This window comes from Phacochoerus africanus, chromosome 1, assembly GCF_016906955.1.
Source record: "Phacochoerus africanus isolate WHEZ1 chromosome 1, ROS_Pafr_v1, whole genome shotgun sequence".
Classification (NCBI taxonomy): Eukaryota; Metazoa; Chordata; class Mammalia; order Artiodactyla; family Suidae; genus Phacochoerus; species Phacochoerus africanus.
Genome location: NC_062544.1, coordinates 38786807 through 38806480, shown reverse-complemented (window position 1 = coordinate 38806480; position 19674 = coordinate 38786807). Strand labels below are relative to the sequence as shown.

General features: G+C 36.0%; 1 protein-coding gene across 3 annotated transcripts in view; it reads left to right on the top strand.

The window, feature by feature from the left end:
* The window catches only part of IPO11 (importin 11), a 229735-nt gene that overhangs the window by 123879 nt on the left and 86182 nt on the right, over positions 1 to 19674 (top strand). For all 3 annotated transcript variants that reach the window (XM_047753902.1, XM_047753974.1, XM_047754048.1), the window contains exons 22-24: positions 9760 to 9836; positions 16093 to 16172; positions 16879 to 16959. In XM_047753902.1, coding sequence (XP_047609858.1) covers positions 9760 to 9836; positions 16093 to 16172; positions 16879 to 16959 — 238 coding nt within the window. The remainder of the gene's footprint in view (positions 1 to 9759; positions 9837 to 16092; positions 16173 to 16878; positions 16960 to 19674) is intronic.

Below are 19674 nucleotides of genomic sequence, written 5' to 3'. Positions count from 1 at the left end.
TTCCCTGAACTGGGTAACACAATAGCTCCATCTTTTCTTGGCAGCTGTCACTCAGTGTAAGCTTATAAAAGTTAGAAGAAGTTTCAGTAAGAACTCAGCTGCATTTCCTCTTCTGGGATTTGGAACATAAAATGGGGATATTGATCAAAACTAGAAATTGACATAAAACTTCCAAAGTGTTAAATTAGATATTTTGGGGAAAATTGAGTAATTTTTCAACCTCTTCCTGCCTTACCCAGTAAGTACTGAGATATAATAACTTAGCCCCAAATGTTAATACAAGTTAGTCTTACTATTTTACTGAGTAAGTAGCACACAGTGTTAAGAGGTGAAAAGCAAACAAACCCTGTTACTGTGGCATCTCAGTGTCACAAACTATGTACTAGAAATCTTTTTGCTTTATCTTACTGACAGCAGCAGTTTTCTTTGGGGCCAGTCTTTATTTAAGATATAGCTTATAATACAGGAAAGGTTGAACAATTCTATTATGTAAACCTACTATTGGAATTAAAAAAGCAGATTATAGGAGTTCCTGTTGTGGTGCAGCAGAAAACTAATCCGACTAGTATCCTCATGAGGATGCTGGTTAGATCCCTGGCCTTGCTCAGTGGTTTGGGAATTCTGCCTTCCTGTGAGCTGTAGTGTAGGTTGCAGATGCGGCTCAGATCCCGTGTTGCTGTGGTATAGGCTGGCAGCTGTGACTCCAAATCCACCCCTAGCCTGAGAACTTCCGTGTGCTACAGATGTGGCCCTAAAAAGCAAAAAAAAAAAAAAAAAAAATTTACGGAAATTAACCATAGAAAAAATTAACATTTGTGATGTCCTTCCTCTGGTCCTCCCTCTCTCCCTCCTCAGTTTTGCTTAGATGTCTAGGAATTAATAGTTTTTGATTCTTAGAAATTGTTTTTGGTGCAAATGATAAATTAATGATCTATATCAGAATACTAGATGAACAGTTTAAAAACGTAATTCGGTAGATACTTATTTAATTTGCAATTTGTATTTCTTGTGTTCTTTTCTAAACCTGGAAAAAGTTATTATTTGAACTTACATGACTTGTGGATGGTTTGATTGTAAATTAGCACTTGTTGGAACCTTTTATAATCATACATTTTTATTGTACAGGATGGATTGTTGTAGATCTGAGATTGGCAAACTTTTTCTGTAAAGGAGCAGATGGTAAATATTTTAGACTTCCCAGGCTATGTACTTTCGGTCCCAGCTATTCAACTCTACAGTTTCAGTACCAAAGCAGTCAGAAACAGTATGTAAACAGATTGACATGGCTGTATTCCAATAAAACGATTATTTACAGGAGGTCCTCTTGCGTCTCAGCAGAAACAAATCTGACTAGTATCCATGAGGATGCAGGTTTGATCCCTGGCCTTCCTCAGTGGGTTAAGGATCCGGCATTGCCGTGAGCTGTGGTGTAGGTCACAGGTGCAGCTTGGATCTGGCATTGCTGTGGCTGTGGCTTAGGCTGGCAGCTGCAGCTCCAATTGGACCCCCTAGCCTGGGAATTTCCATATGCTATGGGTACGGCTCTAAAAAGACAGAAAAAAAAAAACAACCCACAATTATTTACAGAAATAGTTTTGGCCAATGAGCTATAGTTTGCCAATCTCTCTTCTAGGTTACAAATTAAAACATTAATCTCTGGCATATAAATACTTTACTTTAAACAGGTATATGATACTGCCTATCAGAAAAACTGAAAATATTAGTTATGGTAAAGAGACTCAGATACTCATGAATATTACAGACTTAGTATATTAATTGTTTATAAAGGTGTATAAATTTTTTTGAGGATTATATGAATAGATAATAAAAATACTTTTGTTCTAATCGGTTATTTCTTTTTTCTTAGCCTTTCATTATGTATAAACAAAATTAAATCATTAGAATACATTTTAAAAATTTACCAACTTTGTTAATAGCTAAGGTTCTTTAAAGAATCAGGTACATATTTTTTCATATATTTTTCTTACTCTGTTAGAACTCATATTTGGAATCAGATATAGGTGCCATTCCCCAGTATACCACATTGGGTTTCTAATCATCTTCTTCGAACTTTTATATATACAATGAGGAAGAATAATTTCTACCTGACATGATTGTTGTGAGCATGAGATAATGTTTGTAGCATGATTATCATTTTGTATATGATAAATGAAGCCTCAGAATTGGTGAGATTGCCCAAGAAGAAAAGTGCAGATAAAGAACATTTTTGAGGTCATGAGGATTCATCAAAGATGGTGTAGAAGGAAAACCAAACCAAGAGAGGGTATTTCCTAAAAGAGAGAGTGTTAGCTATGTTAAATGTTGCTGATTGTCCTACTAAGAGTAGTACAGAGAAGTGAATGGAGATGATAGGGGTTTTAGTAGAGTAGTAAAACAGGGAAGAATTGGAGTAGTTTGAAGAATGAATTGGAGCTAAGTAGAGACTGTGAGTGTTGACAACTTGTTTGAGGGCTCTTACTGTGAAGAGGAGTTGAAATTGGCTGGTGTGGGGAATGATGATCTAGAGGTATGATGAATCTCAGGAGAGTGAGATAATTGAAGAAGGGATCACATTGAGCACCAGTGGAGGGAGATAGATAAATGGATAAACAGACAGACAGACAGACAGATAGAGCAAGCAGTGGGGTTACTTCATCCATTTCAGTTGGAGGCACGAAGATAGATTTTGTATTGTGGTGGACTGAAGTGGGAAGGTGTTCCATCTTATACCTTCTATTTTCTCAACAAAATATGATGAATAGTCATCAACTGAATGTATGGGCTGGAATGGGAGTATATATAAAATGAGAACTCTAAGGAACTCTACTGAACTCTACTGAATATTCTGTAATAACCTATATGGGAAAAAATCTGAAAAAGAATTTTTATATGTATAACTGAATCACTTTGCTGTACATCTGAAACTAATACAACATTGTAAGTCAACTATACTCCAATAAAATTTAACAACAAAAAGATAGAGGTTTGTGGAGAGCAAAGGTACAACAAAATAGTTATCTTGGAGATTGGAAATTTGAACTTACTAGGGATGAACAGTACCAGTTGATGTTTGTGGTCATGTATAAAAAGAGAAATTCTTCAAACTGGTCATGATTTTTTTTCTTCATAACTTCTTTGACCCAACATGTTTATTTTTTTGCTGATATTAAAGTATATGATTCAGATCTAGATTTAATTACATTGTAAACACAACATGTCACTTGCACAACTTTTTATTTTTATTATTTTTATTTTTTATTATATTTTATTTTATTTTTGTTTTTTAGTGCCATACCCACGGCATATGGAGGTTCTCAGGCTAGGGGTCTAATTGGAGCTGTAGCCATTGGCCTATGCCAGAGCCACAGCAACACGGGATCCGAGCCGCATCTGCAACCTACACCACAGCTCATGGCAACGCTGGATCCTTAACCCACTGAAAGAGGCCAGGGATCGAACCCTCAACCTCATGGTTCCTAGTTGGATTCATTTCTTCTGCACCACATTGGGAACTCCTGCACAGCTTTTTAAATCTTAAAGTGAATTTTAATGACTTATAAGATCTATTTTTGTAGTATATTCACTTAAACAGTAATCATGGTATCAAAGATGCAGACTTTCATGTATATCTGTTCTTTTTAACTTGTAGGTTACTTCACATTATTTTGCTTTTTCATCTTGACACCGATTTATTAAAATATCTCATTCATTTTTCTTCATGTCAGTGCCCCTTTTTATTTCCAGCATTTTTGATCCATAAATTTAAAAAAATATTCACAGCACAAAATTTCAGTACTTTTATACATTGTTATAAGATTTAATAAAAATGGTATTTAAAGTTTTGTGATATTTAAATTTTTATTAAGCATTAAGCAATGTAATATATGTATGCAATGATTCATTTCCCACCTTTTAATTATTTTGCATTTAAATTTTATCTGAAATTAATACCATCGTATGGTTTATTTTGCTTAGATTTGACTTAACTACCTGTTTCTAATTTATTTTTTTTATCAAAGTCTAGTTGATTTACAGTGTTGTACCAATTACTGCTGTACAACAAAGTGACCAGTCACACATATATATATACACATAGATTCATTTTCTTATATTATTTTCCATCACGGTCTGTCTCAAGAGAGTGGATATAGTTCCCTGTGCTATACAGTAGGACCTCAGTGCTTATCCATTCTAAATGTAATAGTTTGCATCTACCAACTCTGAACTTCCAGTCCATCCCACTCCCTCTCTACCCCTGGGTAACCACAGGTCTGTTTTCTATGTCCATGAGTTTGGTTTTTTCTGTGGATAGGTTCATTTGTGCCGTATGTTAGATTCCAGATAATGGTGGTATCATATGGTATTTTTTACTTAACTGTCTTTGTTCATCTTCTATATTTCAAACTAATTTTTGTTTGAAATTTAGTTATGTATCCTATACAGAACACATTTTCATATTTTTATATTTTGTATTTTAACCTAATCAGCAATGTTTTAACTTCTAAAGAATTTTTTTTCTAAAGAATTTTTTAAAAAAATTTATTGTTTTATTGGTCTATCATTTATTTACAATGTTGTGTTAGTTTCAGGTGTACAACAAAGTGAATCAGTTATATACATTCTTTTTTAGATTCTTTTTACATATAGGTTAATACAAACTATTGAGTAGATTTCCCTGTGCTATACAGCAGGTCCTTGTTTCTCATCTATTTTATATATAATAGTATGTATATGTTAATCCCAGCCTCCTAATTTATCCCTCCCCTCAGTGTTTCCACTTTGACAATCATAAGTTTTTGAAATCTCTTGAGTCTGTTTCTGCTTTGTAAATAAGTTCTTTTTATCAGTTTTTATTAAATTGTACATATAAGTGATATTGTATGATATTTGTTGCTCTCTCTGACTGACTTAGTATGATAATCTCTAGGTGGATCCATGTTGAGGCAAATGGCATTATTTCATTCTTTTGTAGAGTTGAGTAATATTCCATTGTATATAGGTATTACATCTTTTCATCCTTTCCTCATTGAGGAATTTAGGTTGCTTCAATGTCTTGGCTATTGTAAATAGTGCTGCAGTGAACATTGGGGTGAATGTATCTTTTTGAGTTATGGTTTCCTCTGGAGTGTGATTGCTGGATCATTTGGCAGTTCTCTATTTAGTTTTTTGAGGAATTGCTATCCTGTTTTCCATAGTGGTTGTACCAATTTTCATTCCCACGAGCAGTGTAAGAGGGTTCCCTTTTCTTCACACTCTCTCCAGGAAGTGATTAAAATCTTACAAAAAACAAAAGTCCAGGACCAGATAGCATCACATTTACAGGAGCGTTAACACCTATCCTTATTAAAACTATTCCAAAAAGTTGCAGAGGAAGAAACACTTCTAGGCTCATTCTACAAGGCCGCCATTGCCCTGATCCCGAAACCAGACCTAGGTACCACAAATAAAGAAAATTACAGGCCAGTATCACTAATGAACATAGATATAAAAATCCTCAACAAAATACTAGCAGATCAAATCCAGCAATACATTAAAAGGGTCATACATCGTGATCAAGTGGGATTTATCCCAGGGATGTGAAGATTTTTTTTGGTATCTTTAAATCAATCAGTGTCATATGCCACATTTAACAAATTGAAGAATAAAAACCATGTATGTAGTCATCTCAGTAAATGCAAGAAAAGCTTTTGACAAAATCCAACACCCATTTATGATAAAAACCGTCCAGAAAGTGTACATAGAGGGAACCTGCCTCAACATAATAAAGGCCATCTATGGCAAATCCACAGCTAACATCATACTCATGGTGAAAAGCTGAAAGAATTTTCACCAAGATCAGCAACAAGTCAAGGATGTACACTTTGACCACTGTTATTCAACACAGTTTTGAAAATCTTAGCCATGGAAATCAGAGAAGAAAAAGAAAGAAAAGGAATCCAAATTGGAAAAGAAGTAAAACTATCACTGTTTTACATAGAAAATAGTAAAGAAGGTACCGGAAAACTACAAGAGCTCATCATTGAATTCAGTAAAGTTTCAGGATACAAAGTTAATATATAGAAATCTCTTGCATTCCTATACACTAACAACAAAAGAAAGAGAAATTAAGGAAACAATCCCATTTACCATTGCATCAAAGAGAATAAAATACCTAGAAATAAACCTACCTAAAGAGACAAAAGACTTGTACTCTGAAAACTATAAGACACTGAGGAAAGAAATTGATGGAAAGATATACCATATATACAAACAGATGGAAAGATATACCATACTCTTGGATTGGAAGAATCAATATTGTCAAAATGACTGTACTACCAAAGGCAATCTACAGATTCAACACAATCTCTATCAAATTACCACTTACATTTTTCACAGAAGTAGAACAAAATTTTGTTTTTTTGTATTTTTGCCATTTCTAGGGCTGCTCCCGTGGCATATGGAGGTTCCCAGGCTAGGGGTTCAATTGGAGCTATAGCCTCCGGCCTATGCCAGAGCCACAGCAACGCGGGATCCAAGCTGCATCTGCAACCTACACCACAGCTCACAGCAACGCCGGATCCAAGCTGCGTCTGCAACCTACACCACAGCTCACAGCAATGCCGGATCGTTAACCCACTGAGCAAGGACAGGGACCAAACCTGCAACCTCATGGTTCCTAGTCGGATTCGTTAACCACTGCACCATGATGGGAACTCCCCCAAAATTTTAAATTTGTTTGGAAACACAAAAGACCCTGAATAGCCAAAGCAACCTTGAAAGAGAAAAATGGAACTAGGGTAATCAGGCACCCCAACTTCAGACTATATTACAAAGCTACAGGCATCAAGACAGTATGATACTGGCACAAAAAACAACTATAGATCAATGGAACATGATTGAAAGCCCAGAAATAAACCCATGTACTTATGGCCAATTAATTTACAACAAAGGAGGCAAGGATATGCAATGGAGAAAAAATAGTTGCTTAAATAGAATTGTAATGCTTTTAATGTCTTTTTACTTTACGCTCTCTCTACATTTTTTTGGTGAAAGATTAACATTAAATTTTATGTTTCTCTATTCATGTAATTTGGTGCATATAGCTTTGTCTGATTATGCATCAACATAGTAACTTATTTACCTTTCCTTGATGGTAAAGAATTTAGTGCTCTAACTTTGCCTCATTTCCTCTCCTTTCTGAGAGCTGTATGTCACACTCAATATTCTGCTGATCTGGTGGGGTAAAATTCCTTGTTTTGCTTATAATTTGTATTTTCTTGATTGCTAGTCAAACTGAATGTCTTCATATTTTTTTATAGCTAGATTTATTGCCAGTTTTTATATCTTTTGTGAAATATTTGTTCGTGTGTTCTGTCCATTTTTCTCTGAATGACTTTTTGGGGATATTATTCCTTTGGATACTATTCAGTTGTTAATTATATGTATTGCAGACAGTCTTCTCCCAATATGTGACTTAATGTTTTAACTTTTTTGAGGCATCTTTAATACACAGTAGTTGTTAATATTTATGTAGTCATGTTTATTGGTCTATTTGTTAAATATTTTTCTAATCTAAAGCCATAAAAATCTTCTGGCATCTTGTAAAGTAAAGCCTTACTCTTCTCATATTAGTCCTGGAATTAATTTTTTCTGTGTTTTGTATGAGATAGAGGTCTAGTATCTCACTACCAAAGAGTATGAGTAGTCCCATGTTTTCATACTGATGCTTGGAGTCTCTTCTGTCTCATGAAAAGTCTGTTTCTTCTGCTGTCTGTTCTGTTCATGATATTAGTTACAATGGTTTTATAGTAAATCCTCATAGTCGTAATATCTGATAAAACAAGTGTCTTCCCTTACCACCCATATTTTTTTGTTTTCTTGAGAAATTTTTTGTCTGTTCTTAGTTATTTGCTTTCCAAATAATTTTAGAACCAGTTGCCAAAAATCCAGGTAAAACTCTGTAGGGATTGGAATTGAAGATTTATTGATTCTGTGTAGCAGTTTAGAGAGATTTGACATCTTTATGATGCTAGATTTTTATATGAGTGGATCCTAAAATGCCATGCATTCACATCTTAAGTATTTATTTTGATGTGTAGAAATGCAGTTGATTTTTATGTATCGATATATTCAGTTATCTTGTTGAACTCTTTTGGGAATTCAGATCATTTGTTTGTGAATTCTTTCTTCTTCTCTTTCTTTTCTATTGGTCATAGCTTCTGTGAATAAAGAGTAGTTAACTTTTTGCTCTCCTACTCTTGTATTTTTTATTAATTTACCATGTGAGAGGCCCTCCACACCTACACGCAAGGTAATAGAGGATGTGAAGATAGGCAAGGTAATAGAGGATGTTCTTTGAGCTGTCTTTCTGTCTTTCCAGAGATTAGTTTCAACATATTATCACTAGGTGTGCTTTCTGCATATTTGGTTTTTATAAGTAACTATCTTATAAGAAAGTTCCTTTCTATAACTGGGAAAGAGTTTTAAAGTGAGTATTAGATTTTGAGTAGACTGTAGAATCTTCCACAACCCCCCCCCCCCTCCCCCCCCGCCGCCCATGCAACCCATATATAGAGTTTCCAGTCCAGGGATGAAATCTGATCCATAGCTGTGACTGCACCACAGCACCCATTGTGCTCGGCTAGAGATCAAACCAGTGTCCCAGTGCTTCAGAGATGCTGCTGATCCCGTGGCACCAATGCAGGAACTTCCAATCGTGATTGTTGTTGTTGGTTTGTCTTTTTAGGGCCACACTGTGGCATGTGGAAGTTCCTTGGCTGGGTGTCGAATCAGAGCTGCAGCTTCTGGCCCACACCACAGCCACAGCAATGCCAGATCCAAGCCACATCTTTGACCTACGCCACAGCTCATAGCAATGCTGAGAATCTCTCTCTCTTTTTTTTTTTTTTTTTGGTCTTTTTGCCTTTTCTACGGCTGCTCCTGTGGCATATGGAGGTTCCCAGGCTAGGGGTCTAATCAAAGCTGTAGCCACCAGCCTGCGCCAGAGCCACAGCAACGCAGGATCCGAGCCGCATCTGCAACCTACACCACAGCTCACAGCAACGCCGGATCCTCAACCCACTGAGCAAGGCCAGGGATGAAACTCGCAACCTCCTGGTTCCCAGTCGGATTCGTTAACCACTGCACCACAACGGGAACTCCAGTACTGAATCTCTTAACCCACTGAGTGATGCCAGGGGTCGAACCTGTGTCCTAATGGAGAATATATGAGTTTGTTACTGCTGAGCCATGACGGGAACTCCCAACAAAATGATTTTTATCTCTCTTTGACCATTCATAATGATAATGCTTTTGCTTTATTATATTATTTATTATAAAAATTTTAGTATGTAGTTTTTTTGCTGTGTATATACAAGTAATATATGATTTATGGATAGGTTTTTAATTTTGAGGCATTTGGTAATTATTTTCCTAGAAAGATAATTTTTATAGCTTTTTGTATCTGTTTTTCTTTCTTTTTAAAAAAATAATAGTTTTTAAAAAATTTTTCTTTTATTCTTTCTCTTTTTTTTTGGTATAGTTTTTTTTTTATTTTTGTCCATACCTGTGGTCCATGGGAATTCCTGGGCCAGGGGTTGAACCCATGCCACAGCAGCAACCTGAGCCACTACATTGAGAGTTCTGGACCCTTAACCAGCTTCACCACAAGGAAACTCCCTATCTTCCTTTAGAATGAACAATATTAAAGTATTTATGTTGTATTGTTAATAGCTTTAATAGTTATGAAAAGTGACTTAATCACCTGTTTTTCCTTCCTAGGTTAGTGACTTTGGAAAACAGCCCATGTATTACCCCAGAGTTGCTTCGTATATTTCAGAATATGTCACCACTTCTAGGTATGTATTAAAGCCTAAAACTTAGTTGTTTTTGAGTGCATCTTAATTTTGCACATTACAGGTGACTATAAATTATACTTTCCATTTTTACTAAAGCCTCCGATTTTGAGAAAAAAAGTTAGTATTTTAAGAGTTTCTAGGCTTTTTTTTAATAGCATAACTTTTTAGAACTATTTCTGCGTGTTGAAGAGTAAACACTGAATTTACTAAATTACTAAAGTTTTTAAAAATGTTCTTAGGGAGATATAAATTGAATTTCATATGGTAAAATTTCTAGGTTTAAAAGCATTTGTATAAGGTGTTTATAAGTCTATATTGTAGAACTGCTTTTGTGTATGATGGTTTTATACAGCTTCTTTTACAAAGTAATTTTGTGCTATCAGTTCACAGATGAGCTCTGTACATATTTCTGATTTAGCTAAGGACTACCAAAATAAGTATTATTAAATATTAGAAAATCATTTATTGTTTGTTAAGGTATTATAGGTATATGAGTTGAAATCAGGAAGCGTAATGTTTTTCTAAAAATTTTTTATTTTTAAAATGTTATTATAGTTCATTTACAATGTTATGTTAATTTCTGCTGTACAGCAAAGTGATTCAGCCATGCTTTCCCACCCCCCATAGTCTTTTGTCTTTTTAGGGCCATACCCATGGCATATGGAGGTTCCCAGGCTAGAGGTCTAATCATCACTGTAGCCTGCTGGCCTACACCACAGCCACAGCAATGCCAGAGCTGAGCTGCATCTGCGACCTATACCACAGCTCATGGTAACGATGGATTCTTAACACACTGAGTGAGGCCAGGGATTGAACCAGCAAACCTCATGGTTCCTAGTTGGATTCGTTTCCACTGCACCACAATGGAAACTCTGATTCAGCCATACTTGTACACATATCCATTTTCATACAGGTTATCACAGAACATTGAGTAGATTTCTCTGTGATTATACAGCAGGTCCCCATTGATCATCCATTCCATGTACAAAAGTGGCATTTGCCAATCCCCAACCCCTAACCCATCCCTCTCTCCCAATGCCTTTTCCCTTTTCTTTGGTAACCATAAGTTTCTTTTAGTGTCTGGGGAAGCTTACTGTTTTGAAGCAAAACTTTGGCACATGGCACCAGACACTGCTAGAAGTAGACTCTTAAGTCTCTGTTAGCCACCATGGATGATATCTAGTTAGATTCTTTTTTCCAATCCGAACTTGTATTCTGATGATAATTAATAATAGAAAATCAATACTTTTCTATTCTATATCAGCTAATATTCACAAGTATGTAATATCTTAAATTTAAAAAATATACAAATATATTTTGTTTATTAAGTTTTTTTTTTTTTTGCTTTTTAGGCCACACCCACGGCACATGGAGGTTCTCAGGCTAGGGGTCTAATGGGAGCTACCGCTGCTGGCCACAGCCATAGCCATAGCCACAGCCACAGCCACAGCAATGCGGGATATGAGCTGCGTCTGCAACCTACACCACAGCTCATGGCAGCACTGGATCCTTAACCCACTGAGCAAGGCCAGGGATTGAACCTGCAACCTCATGGTTCCTAGTTGGATTCATTGCCACCTGCACCACAACAGGAACTCCAAGTTGTTATTTTGTAAGGGATCTTACCAGTGCAGATTCACATTTAAACCTCATGGAGTATTTAAGAACTATATACAGTGCTATTTACTGACCCATTGTTCTTTTTCAATCAGCAAAATACTACCATTTAAAAAAATCGTTTATTTACAAAATGTAAAAATTAAGTTTTTTTCTGTCAGAGTCCCCACTCTTTAAAATGGAACATCTCTAATTCCTTCATTAGAACTTTGTGTATACTGGGAGTTCCCATTGTGGCTCAGCGGAAATGAACCCAACTAGTATCCATAAGGATGCTGGTTTGATCCCTGGCCTTACTCAGTGCTTTAAGGATCCAGCACTGCCATGAGCTGTGGTGTAGGTTGCAGACGCTGCTCAGATTCCATGTTGCTGTGGCTGTGGTGTAGGCAGGCCTCTGCAGCACTGGTTCAACCCCGAGCTAGGGAACATCCATGTGCTGGGGGTGCGGCCCTAAAAAGGGAAAAAACAAAACAACTTTGGGTATACTGACTGAATAATATCATCAAGAGAGGCATTTATGTAGGGAAACACTAGTTAAAGGGCATAAATCTAATGGCAATATCTGAAGACTATCTCTTCTGATAACTTATTTGTAATGAGCAGTATTATTAGAGGAAAAATATTACTGAGGTATAATGATGTACCAGAAAAAAACCATATAACTGATCCTATTCTAACCTTCTAACACTATTTTGAGGATAAATTTCAGTAGGTACTACAGTACAATTTAAAAAATATATATATACATATATAAATTAAATAAAAATAAATAAGAAGTTCCCTCATTTATGGGAGATGAATCCAACTAGGAACCATGAGGCTGCAGGTTCGATCCCTGGCCCTGGCCTCACTCAGCGGGTCAAGGATCCTGTGTTGCCGTGAGCAGTGGTGTAGGTCAAAGACAAGGCTCGGATCTGAAGTTGCTCTGGCTATGGCATAGGCCAGCGGCTACAGCTCCAATTAGACGGGTAGCCTGGGAATCTCCACAGGCCATGGATGCAGCCCTAAACTCACACACACACACAAAGAATATGATAGCTATTGTTTTTTTCCTAAATAGAAATAAAGCCACTGGCAGGAAGATTCTCATTTTACTTTACAACACATAAACCCAACCATACTGATGTTTAAGTTAATGATTTTTAGGATATGTTAATTAAATGTCAGTAAATCTAAGGCTAAAATATATATTTTTCCCCAAGTGTAAGTAGTAGTAGAGGTAGTTTATGTGGAGCCAGAGGCTTTAACTAATTTTAATAATTAGTCCTAAAGGCTTGTTTTTAAAATCCTTTTCATCTTTTTTTGGTGTTAATTTTCTTAGTATTCTTGTTGCTTAAAAGATAAACATCTTACTGGCTATTATCCATGTTCTTATACATGCCAAACTGATATCCCTTGACCAGTAAAATTTTTTTTCTTTCTTTCTTTTTTTGTCTTTTTGCCTTTTCTAGGGCCATTCCTGTGGCATATGGAGATTCCCAGGCTAAGGGTCTAATCAGAGCTGTATCCACTGGTCTATGCCAGAGCCACAGCAACGTGGGATCCAAGCTCATGGCAACGCCGGATCCTTAACCCACTGAGCAAGGCCAGGGATCGAACCTGCAACCTCATGGTTCCTAGTCGGATTCGTTAACCACTGAGCCACGGTGGGAACTCCAATAAAATTTTTCTACTGATAACTTCTCATTTAATTTGGAATGAACCTTGCTTTCATGATAATGTAAGCTATCTTATGCATTTTAGCTATCATATATTCTCAGAATTTGAAATAAAAGAAGAAACTATTATAGTTTTTATTTCTAAGCATAAACATTAGTGTGGTTAAACAGAATTAGATTCTTGTTGAAACTATAACATTATTCAATAATTTCTTCTTTCTCCCCTTTATAGAAACTTAGAAAAAATAAAATGTAACCTGAAAGTACAAATTTAAAAAATAGAAAAAGTATAGAGAAAAACAAAGGGAGCGAAGTATAAATTACAGTTAGACTAATAAATTATATGTGTACATAGCATAACTGGGCATTTGGTAGACTTCAGATTTGACTCAGAGCTCTCTGTCTGTGAGAGAAAGACGTGATCACTTAAATTAGTGATTTCACTCTAGACAGTTTTGACATTTTGGGCCAGGTAATTCTTTTTTTGTGAGAGGCTGTACAGTGCATTGTAGGAAGCTTAATAGCAAACTTAGTTGCAATGCACTAGATGCTAGTTTTAACAACCAAAGTTTTTAGGCGTTCCCATCGTGGCTCAGTGGTTAACGAATCAGACTGGGAACCATGAGGTTGCAGTTTCGATCCCTGGCCTTGCTCAGTGGGTTAAGGATCCAGTGTTGCCGTGAGCTGGGGTATAGGTCACAGATGCGGCTTGGATCCAGCATTGCTGTGGCTCTGGTGTAGGCTGGTGGCTACAGCTCCTATTTGACCCCTAGCCTGGGAACCTCCATATGCCGTGGGAGCAGCCCAAGAAACGGCAAAAAGACCAAAAAAAAAAAATTAAAAAAAAACCAAAGTTTTTATTCATTGCCAGATGTCCCTTAGTGGGCAGAATTACCCATGATTGAGAACATTTGAATTAAATTATTTGCAGGGCCTGAAAATAAATACAGATCCATTGCAATGGTTAAAGTACAGCTGCTTCTGACACTAGGACCAAACAATACTTTTTGTCAGAGTCTTAGTAGAAACTCATGGATATAATGAACAATGTTAAAAATACCTTAAAATGGATAAATTTATTAACCTTAGGCCTATGTTTTTATTATAATGTTTAAAATTTGCTCATGATAGCATGCCCTAGAAGATTTAGTAAATGTTATCCTTAGTAGTGTGAAGGCATGGAAGGCAGTATGAGGTACCCTAATTGCTTGAGTATTTACTTGTGTAAGTTGATCCAGAGATAGCTTTTAAGATAACTGTAAGAAGAGATAGATGCTATGGTTTTTAAAATGAGTCTTTCTTAAATATTGTTTCCTTCTTCACAGATCTTGATTAAATTTTAGATGTCATTGTTTTAGAAATTGTATTTGCTGACATGCCTGAAATGAAGCTATTCTAAGTCCTCACCTAAATGTAGACACTTCTGCCTTACTTACCACAGTGGTTGCCAATCAGTGTGCTGCTCATTTTTGGTCTGCTCCACATTGTGCACAAATCCAGACTTGATTGAGTTTTTTCCTTGAGAAAATAACAAACAGTGTTGCATAAGAGTAACTTTATCCAATGTAACTGTCTACCTCTTTATACTGAGACTTTGTCTTACTTCTGTTGCCAAAAATATTTAGGTGACAGCCTTTGTTATTATTTTTATGTCTTCGCATGGTAACAAGTTGGTTAGTCTCTGTCCTCTCTACATCATCATTTTAAGCTAATGTTGTAAATCTTAAAGTATAGGGAATAATTCCTTAAAAACATATTTTGAGCTTGGGGTAGGATTGTCATTTTCTTGTGAAAGAGAATGGGTAATTCTCATCTGAATAGAATGTCTTCTCACTTTGCTAGGATATGAGTTAGATAAGAACTCAGGGCCTAAGCCATTATTTAGCGAGGAAACACTTTTTTTGTCTGTCCTATTGCAAGTGAATATAATTTCTAAAATACTAGCTACACAAAATGAAAGGTTGTAGATACAGGTGATAATTTGAGGTCATGTTTTGATCTGTATAATTATATACATATAATCTATATTTTATTGTATCATTTTATGTGGTAAGACATGTAAAATAACACTGCATAAACACTTAATCATATTCAGTTTTAACAAAATAGTTTTTGCTTTGGAGTTGAAATAGTATAGCTATAAACAATATCCCTTTCCTATAGTATTCTGGTAATAACATCTTTAACAACATTTTTTATGTGTGGGAGTTTAATAGTGGAGCAGATTTGAAGAACAATGCCCAAAGATTGAGACTATGTAAAACAATATAATTTTTGGAGTATAACAGGGACTCTTTTCATAAGTAGGATAGTATGTTCAGAGCCAGTAGACACTCTGTAAATGCTTATTGAGAAAACCCATTTAAGCTGATGTCAAATTATGGTGCTAAAATGATTCAGTTGCATGTTGTTTGCCATGCTGGTACTAGAAATGTGGTTTGAAATGAAAGGTTGGATCATGTAGTTCTTTGAAAGGAAAGAAAAGGGAGTTTTGTATTTTCTAAATTGTCTTAACTAGTGGGAGGTATATGTGAAAGCATCAAGTTACACATTAATGCCAGTTTTTAGAGAGATATCCATGTGCTAGCAGTATGAGTAGCATTCAGAAAAGATTTGTAAAGTAGGATATATAACTTAGCTTTAAATAAATCACTTCATTTAAACTGATTTTGGGAGTTCCTGCCGTGGCTCAGCGGAAACGAATCTGACTAGCATACATGAGGATGCAGGTTCACTCCCTGGCTTTGCTCAGTAGGTTAAGGATCTGGTGTTGTCACGAGCTGTGGTGTAGGCTGAAGATGTGGCTTGGATCTGGTGTTGCTGTGGCTGTGGTGTAGGCTGGTAGCTACAGCTCCAATTCCACCCTTAGCCTGGGAACCTCTGTATGCTGCGAGTGTGGCCCTAAGAAAAAGGGCAAAAAAAACCCCAAACCGATTTCGAACAATGATTTAATTTTCCTTTAAAAAAACTTATTTTGGCAGAACTAAGTTCAGAAAATCTCAGAACCTGCTTTAAGATCATCAATGGTTATATCTTTTTATCATCAACAGAATTTTTGCAGGTATGTTGTAGTTTTTGCATTGTGAAAATGTATGTAGTTATTATTTTGATTGTTTCTTATTTGAAATCAGGAGGTACTTTTTCAAAATTTAAAAGATTGATCTATTGCTTTGTAGAGGGAAAAACTTCATAAACATTGCTCACTGCAGAGTGAATGTGATGTAGGTCCCTGAATTATGTTGTGAAAATAATGCTGTACAAGTAAATATGTTGTTGTATTTCTACAAAATTAGAATAGCAATAAGCTGTATTTTTGTTTCTTGAATTTTTCCTAAAGAGTTCTATCTGAAACTGTATGTGCTTAGACCTTTAGTATCTAATTCTAAAATAGATTGAGGAGTTCCCATCGTGGCACAGCGGTTAACGAATCCGACTAGGAACCATGAGGTTGCGGGTTCGATCCCTGGCCTTGCTCAGTGGGTTAACCATCCGGCGTTGCTGTGAGCTGTGATGTAGGTTGCAGACGCGGCTCGGATCCTGCGTTGCTGTGGCTCTGGCATAGGCTGGTGGCTACAGCTCCGATTGGACCCCTAGCCTGGGAACCTCTATATACCGCGGGAGCGGCCCAAGAAATGCCAAAAAAAAAAAAAAAAAAAAAAAAAGGCAAAAAAGAAAGAAAATAGATTGAGTCTCAAATTGAATTTTATGCCTTTTTTAATATTGAAGATATATTCACATGTATATTTTTACTTTTCGTTGTGTTTCAGACATATGCAGTAGGTCTGTGTCAGTCCTTTTGTGAACTGCTAGAGGAAATTACTTCAGAAGGTCAAGTTCAAGTGCTCAAGGTATTGTCATCCTTATAATGAATATTGTTATGTTTTCCATTTATATTTTGTGAAATTGGACCTTCATTGGCATTTGGATGTTTGACAAGAAGGGAAGGAGTAATTCTAGACAGAATATTTTCTTTTAGCAGTATTAAATTAATCTAATACCCCTTGGCCAGAGATCTCAAATTTGATTGTGTATGGAGATCCTCTGAGGATATTATTAAAATGCAGATTCCACATTTTTAACGTTTCTGCTGATGGGACCCCCATCCTTCGCTTTGTATGGCAAGGCTTTAGAAATTTCTATAAATTATCCATAAGCTGGTGACATCTGATACTTTTCACCCTGCCAGTTTGTTTGCTTGGTTTTAGGACATAATTTTTGCAGTATAATTTGGTACTTTTAATTTGGATTGACTATCACAGAGTGCCAAGTTTGTATGGATTGTATATAACTAAGAACCAGTATTGAATCATTATGTTGTATATTTGAAATAATATAATATGTCAGTTGTACCTCAAACAAAAACAAAAACTTAAAAACAGAGGAGAAACCATGGGTTCTAAGTTAATCTTTATAGATTCATTATATATTATCTTTATTATATATAATTGTGTATAATTAAGCTTCTGAGTTGTGTATATATATATATATATTACACTATTATAAAGATAAAATAGTATCATATTTTAATATAAACATAAATATATAAATAAATATATTTTTGAGTATATATATATACACACATACATACACACATTTTGTATGGACTTTGTAAGAAGGTGCAGTTGTTAAAAGCATCTCTTTTTTGTTTCTTTTTTTTTTTGTCTTTTTAGGGCCACACCCACAGCATATGGAAGTTCCCAGGCTAGGGTTCCAATCAGCTGTTGCTGCTGGCCTATACCACAGCCCCAGCAACACCAGATCCGAGCCGCATCTACGACCTACACCACAGCTAATGGCAACACTGGATCCTTAACCCACTGATTTCTTAGCTAAGTTTTAAGTCAAATATGAGAGCTGTCTAGGTGAAGTATTTCTATAATATAACAAAGCTGCATTTTTTAAATTGCTAACTGTAGTGTTGCTTTAGATCCTAAAAACTATTAGATTTCCTCCCAGTGAAATGAAAAAGTATTCTCTCAAAGAGCTTCATTGTAAGAAATGTGTTTAATCAGTAATCATAGCAGCAATCCATAGTATATTTGGGGGACTAAATGAGTATATGTTTGTGCAAATGGGTGTAACTACTAAGTGTAATCATCAGTTGGCACTTATTCTGGCATTATACTATTTTATGTGCTGTTCTTCAGATGTTTGTTAAACACACTTAGGTATATATAAAGCTCCAGATAGCTGTGTTAATATGCATGTTAACTTGATTTTCAAATTCATTGCATTTAGTATCATTGCTGATTGTTTAGTCATTCACCATGTAGGTCAGGGATCAGCAAACTTTTTTGGAAGGACCAGGTTTTTTAGTTTTTGGTGGGCTATGCAGTCTTTGTCCCAGATATTTATATCTTCTGCTGTAGATTGAATACAGTCATAGAAGACATGTAAATTGAAGAGCATGGCTATATCCAACAATTCTTTCTTTACAAAATCATGCAGTTGTATAGATTTGGCCCAAGGATGTAATTTGTCAACCCTGGTTATTGGTATTCATTGCTTTCTTCTAAGCACACATGGTATGAAAACCACAGTTTCTGCTCTTGAGTAGTTCATTCTTTGGGGGGAAGGAAGCAAGTGAACAATCAGTCTATATTTAGTGTGTTATGTAAGTAGTGGTTTTGTATTAGCGATAGCTCAGAATTATCTACTGAACTTTTTGAAAATTTGAATAGGACATTAGATGTTAGTATTTCTTTTTGAAAAGCTCCCCAGGTGATTTTCATGAGCACTTTCTACTATGAGTCATTGTTAGCTATTTGCTTTATGTTATTCTAGGAGTATAGAGGTGATTGTATCATCCGGCATTTTGCAGAGAACGTTTTTCAGGGAGAAAGAGTTGTAATGGGAGCTGAGTCTTAAATATTTGGTAGGGTTAGGGTAATTTACTAATTCTGACAATCCTAGCAGGGTAAAATAGACTAGTACAGTGTTAAATACTGCAGAGACGTGAGCAAGACTGAGAACAGAGGGATTGCTGTGAGGATTGTCTGTTGAGGGTATGAATAATGGTGTTATTTAAAACCTTTAGTCTCTGTAGATTAGAGGGTTTCACATGCCAGATTGCTGAAGTGTTAAATTATAAAGTGATGAGAAAAAAGTGGCAATATTAGGAATTCCTTTTGTGGTGAAGTGGAAATGAGTCTGACTAGAATCCATGAGGATGCGAGTTTGATCCTTGGCTTTGCTTAGTGGGTTAAGGATCTGGCCTAGCATGAGCTGTGGTGTAGGTCACAGATGTGGCTCGGATCTGGCGTTGCTGTGGCTGTGGCATAGGCTGACAGCTATAGCTCCTATTCAACCCCTAGCCTGGGAACTTCTGTATGCCTCAGCGTGGCCCTAAAAAAAAAAAGCAATTAAAAAAAAGTGGCTATATCATTAAGGAATGTATTTGTTACCTAGGGCTACCATAACAAAGCAGCACAAACTGGATGGTTTAAAACAACAGAAACTAACTTATAATATTTATAGTGATTATCTCTCTCATAAGGTTCTGGAAATTAAAAATCTGATATCAAGATGTTGTCAGGGCCATGCTCTCGACTCTAGGGAAGAAT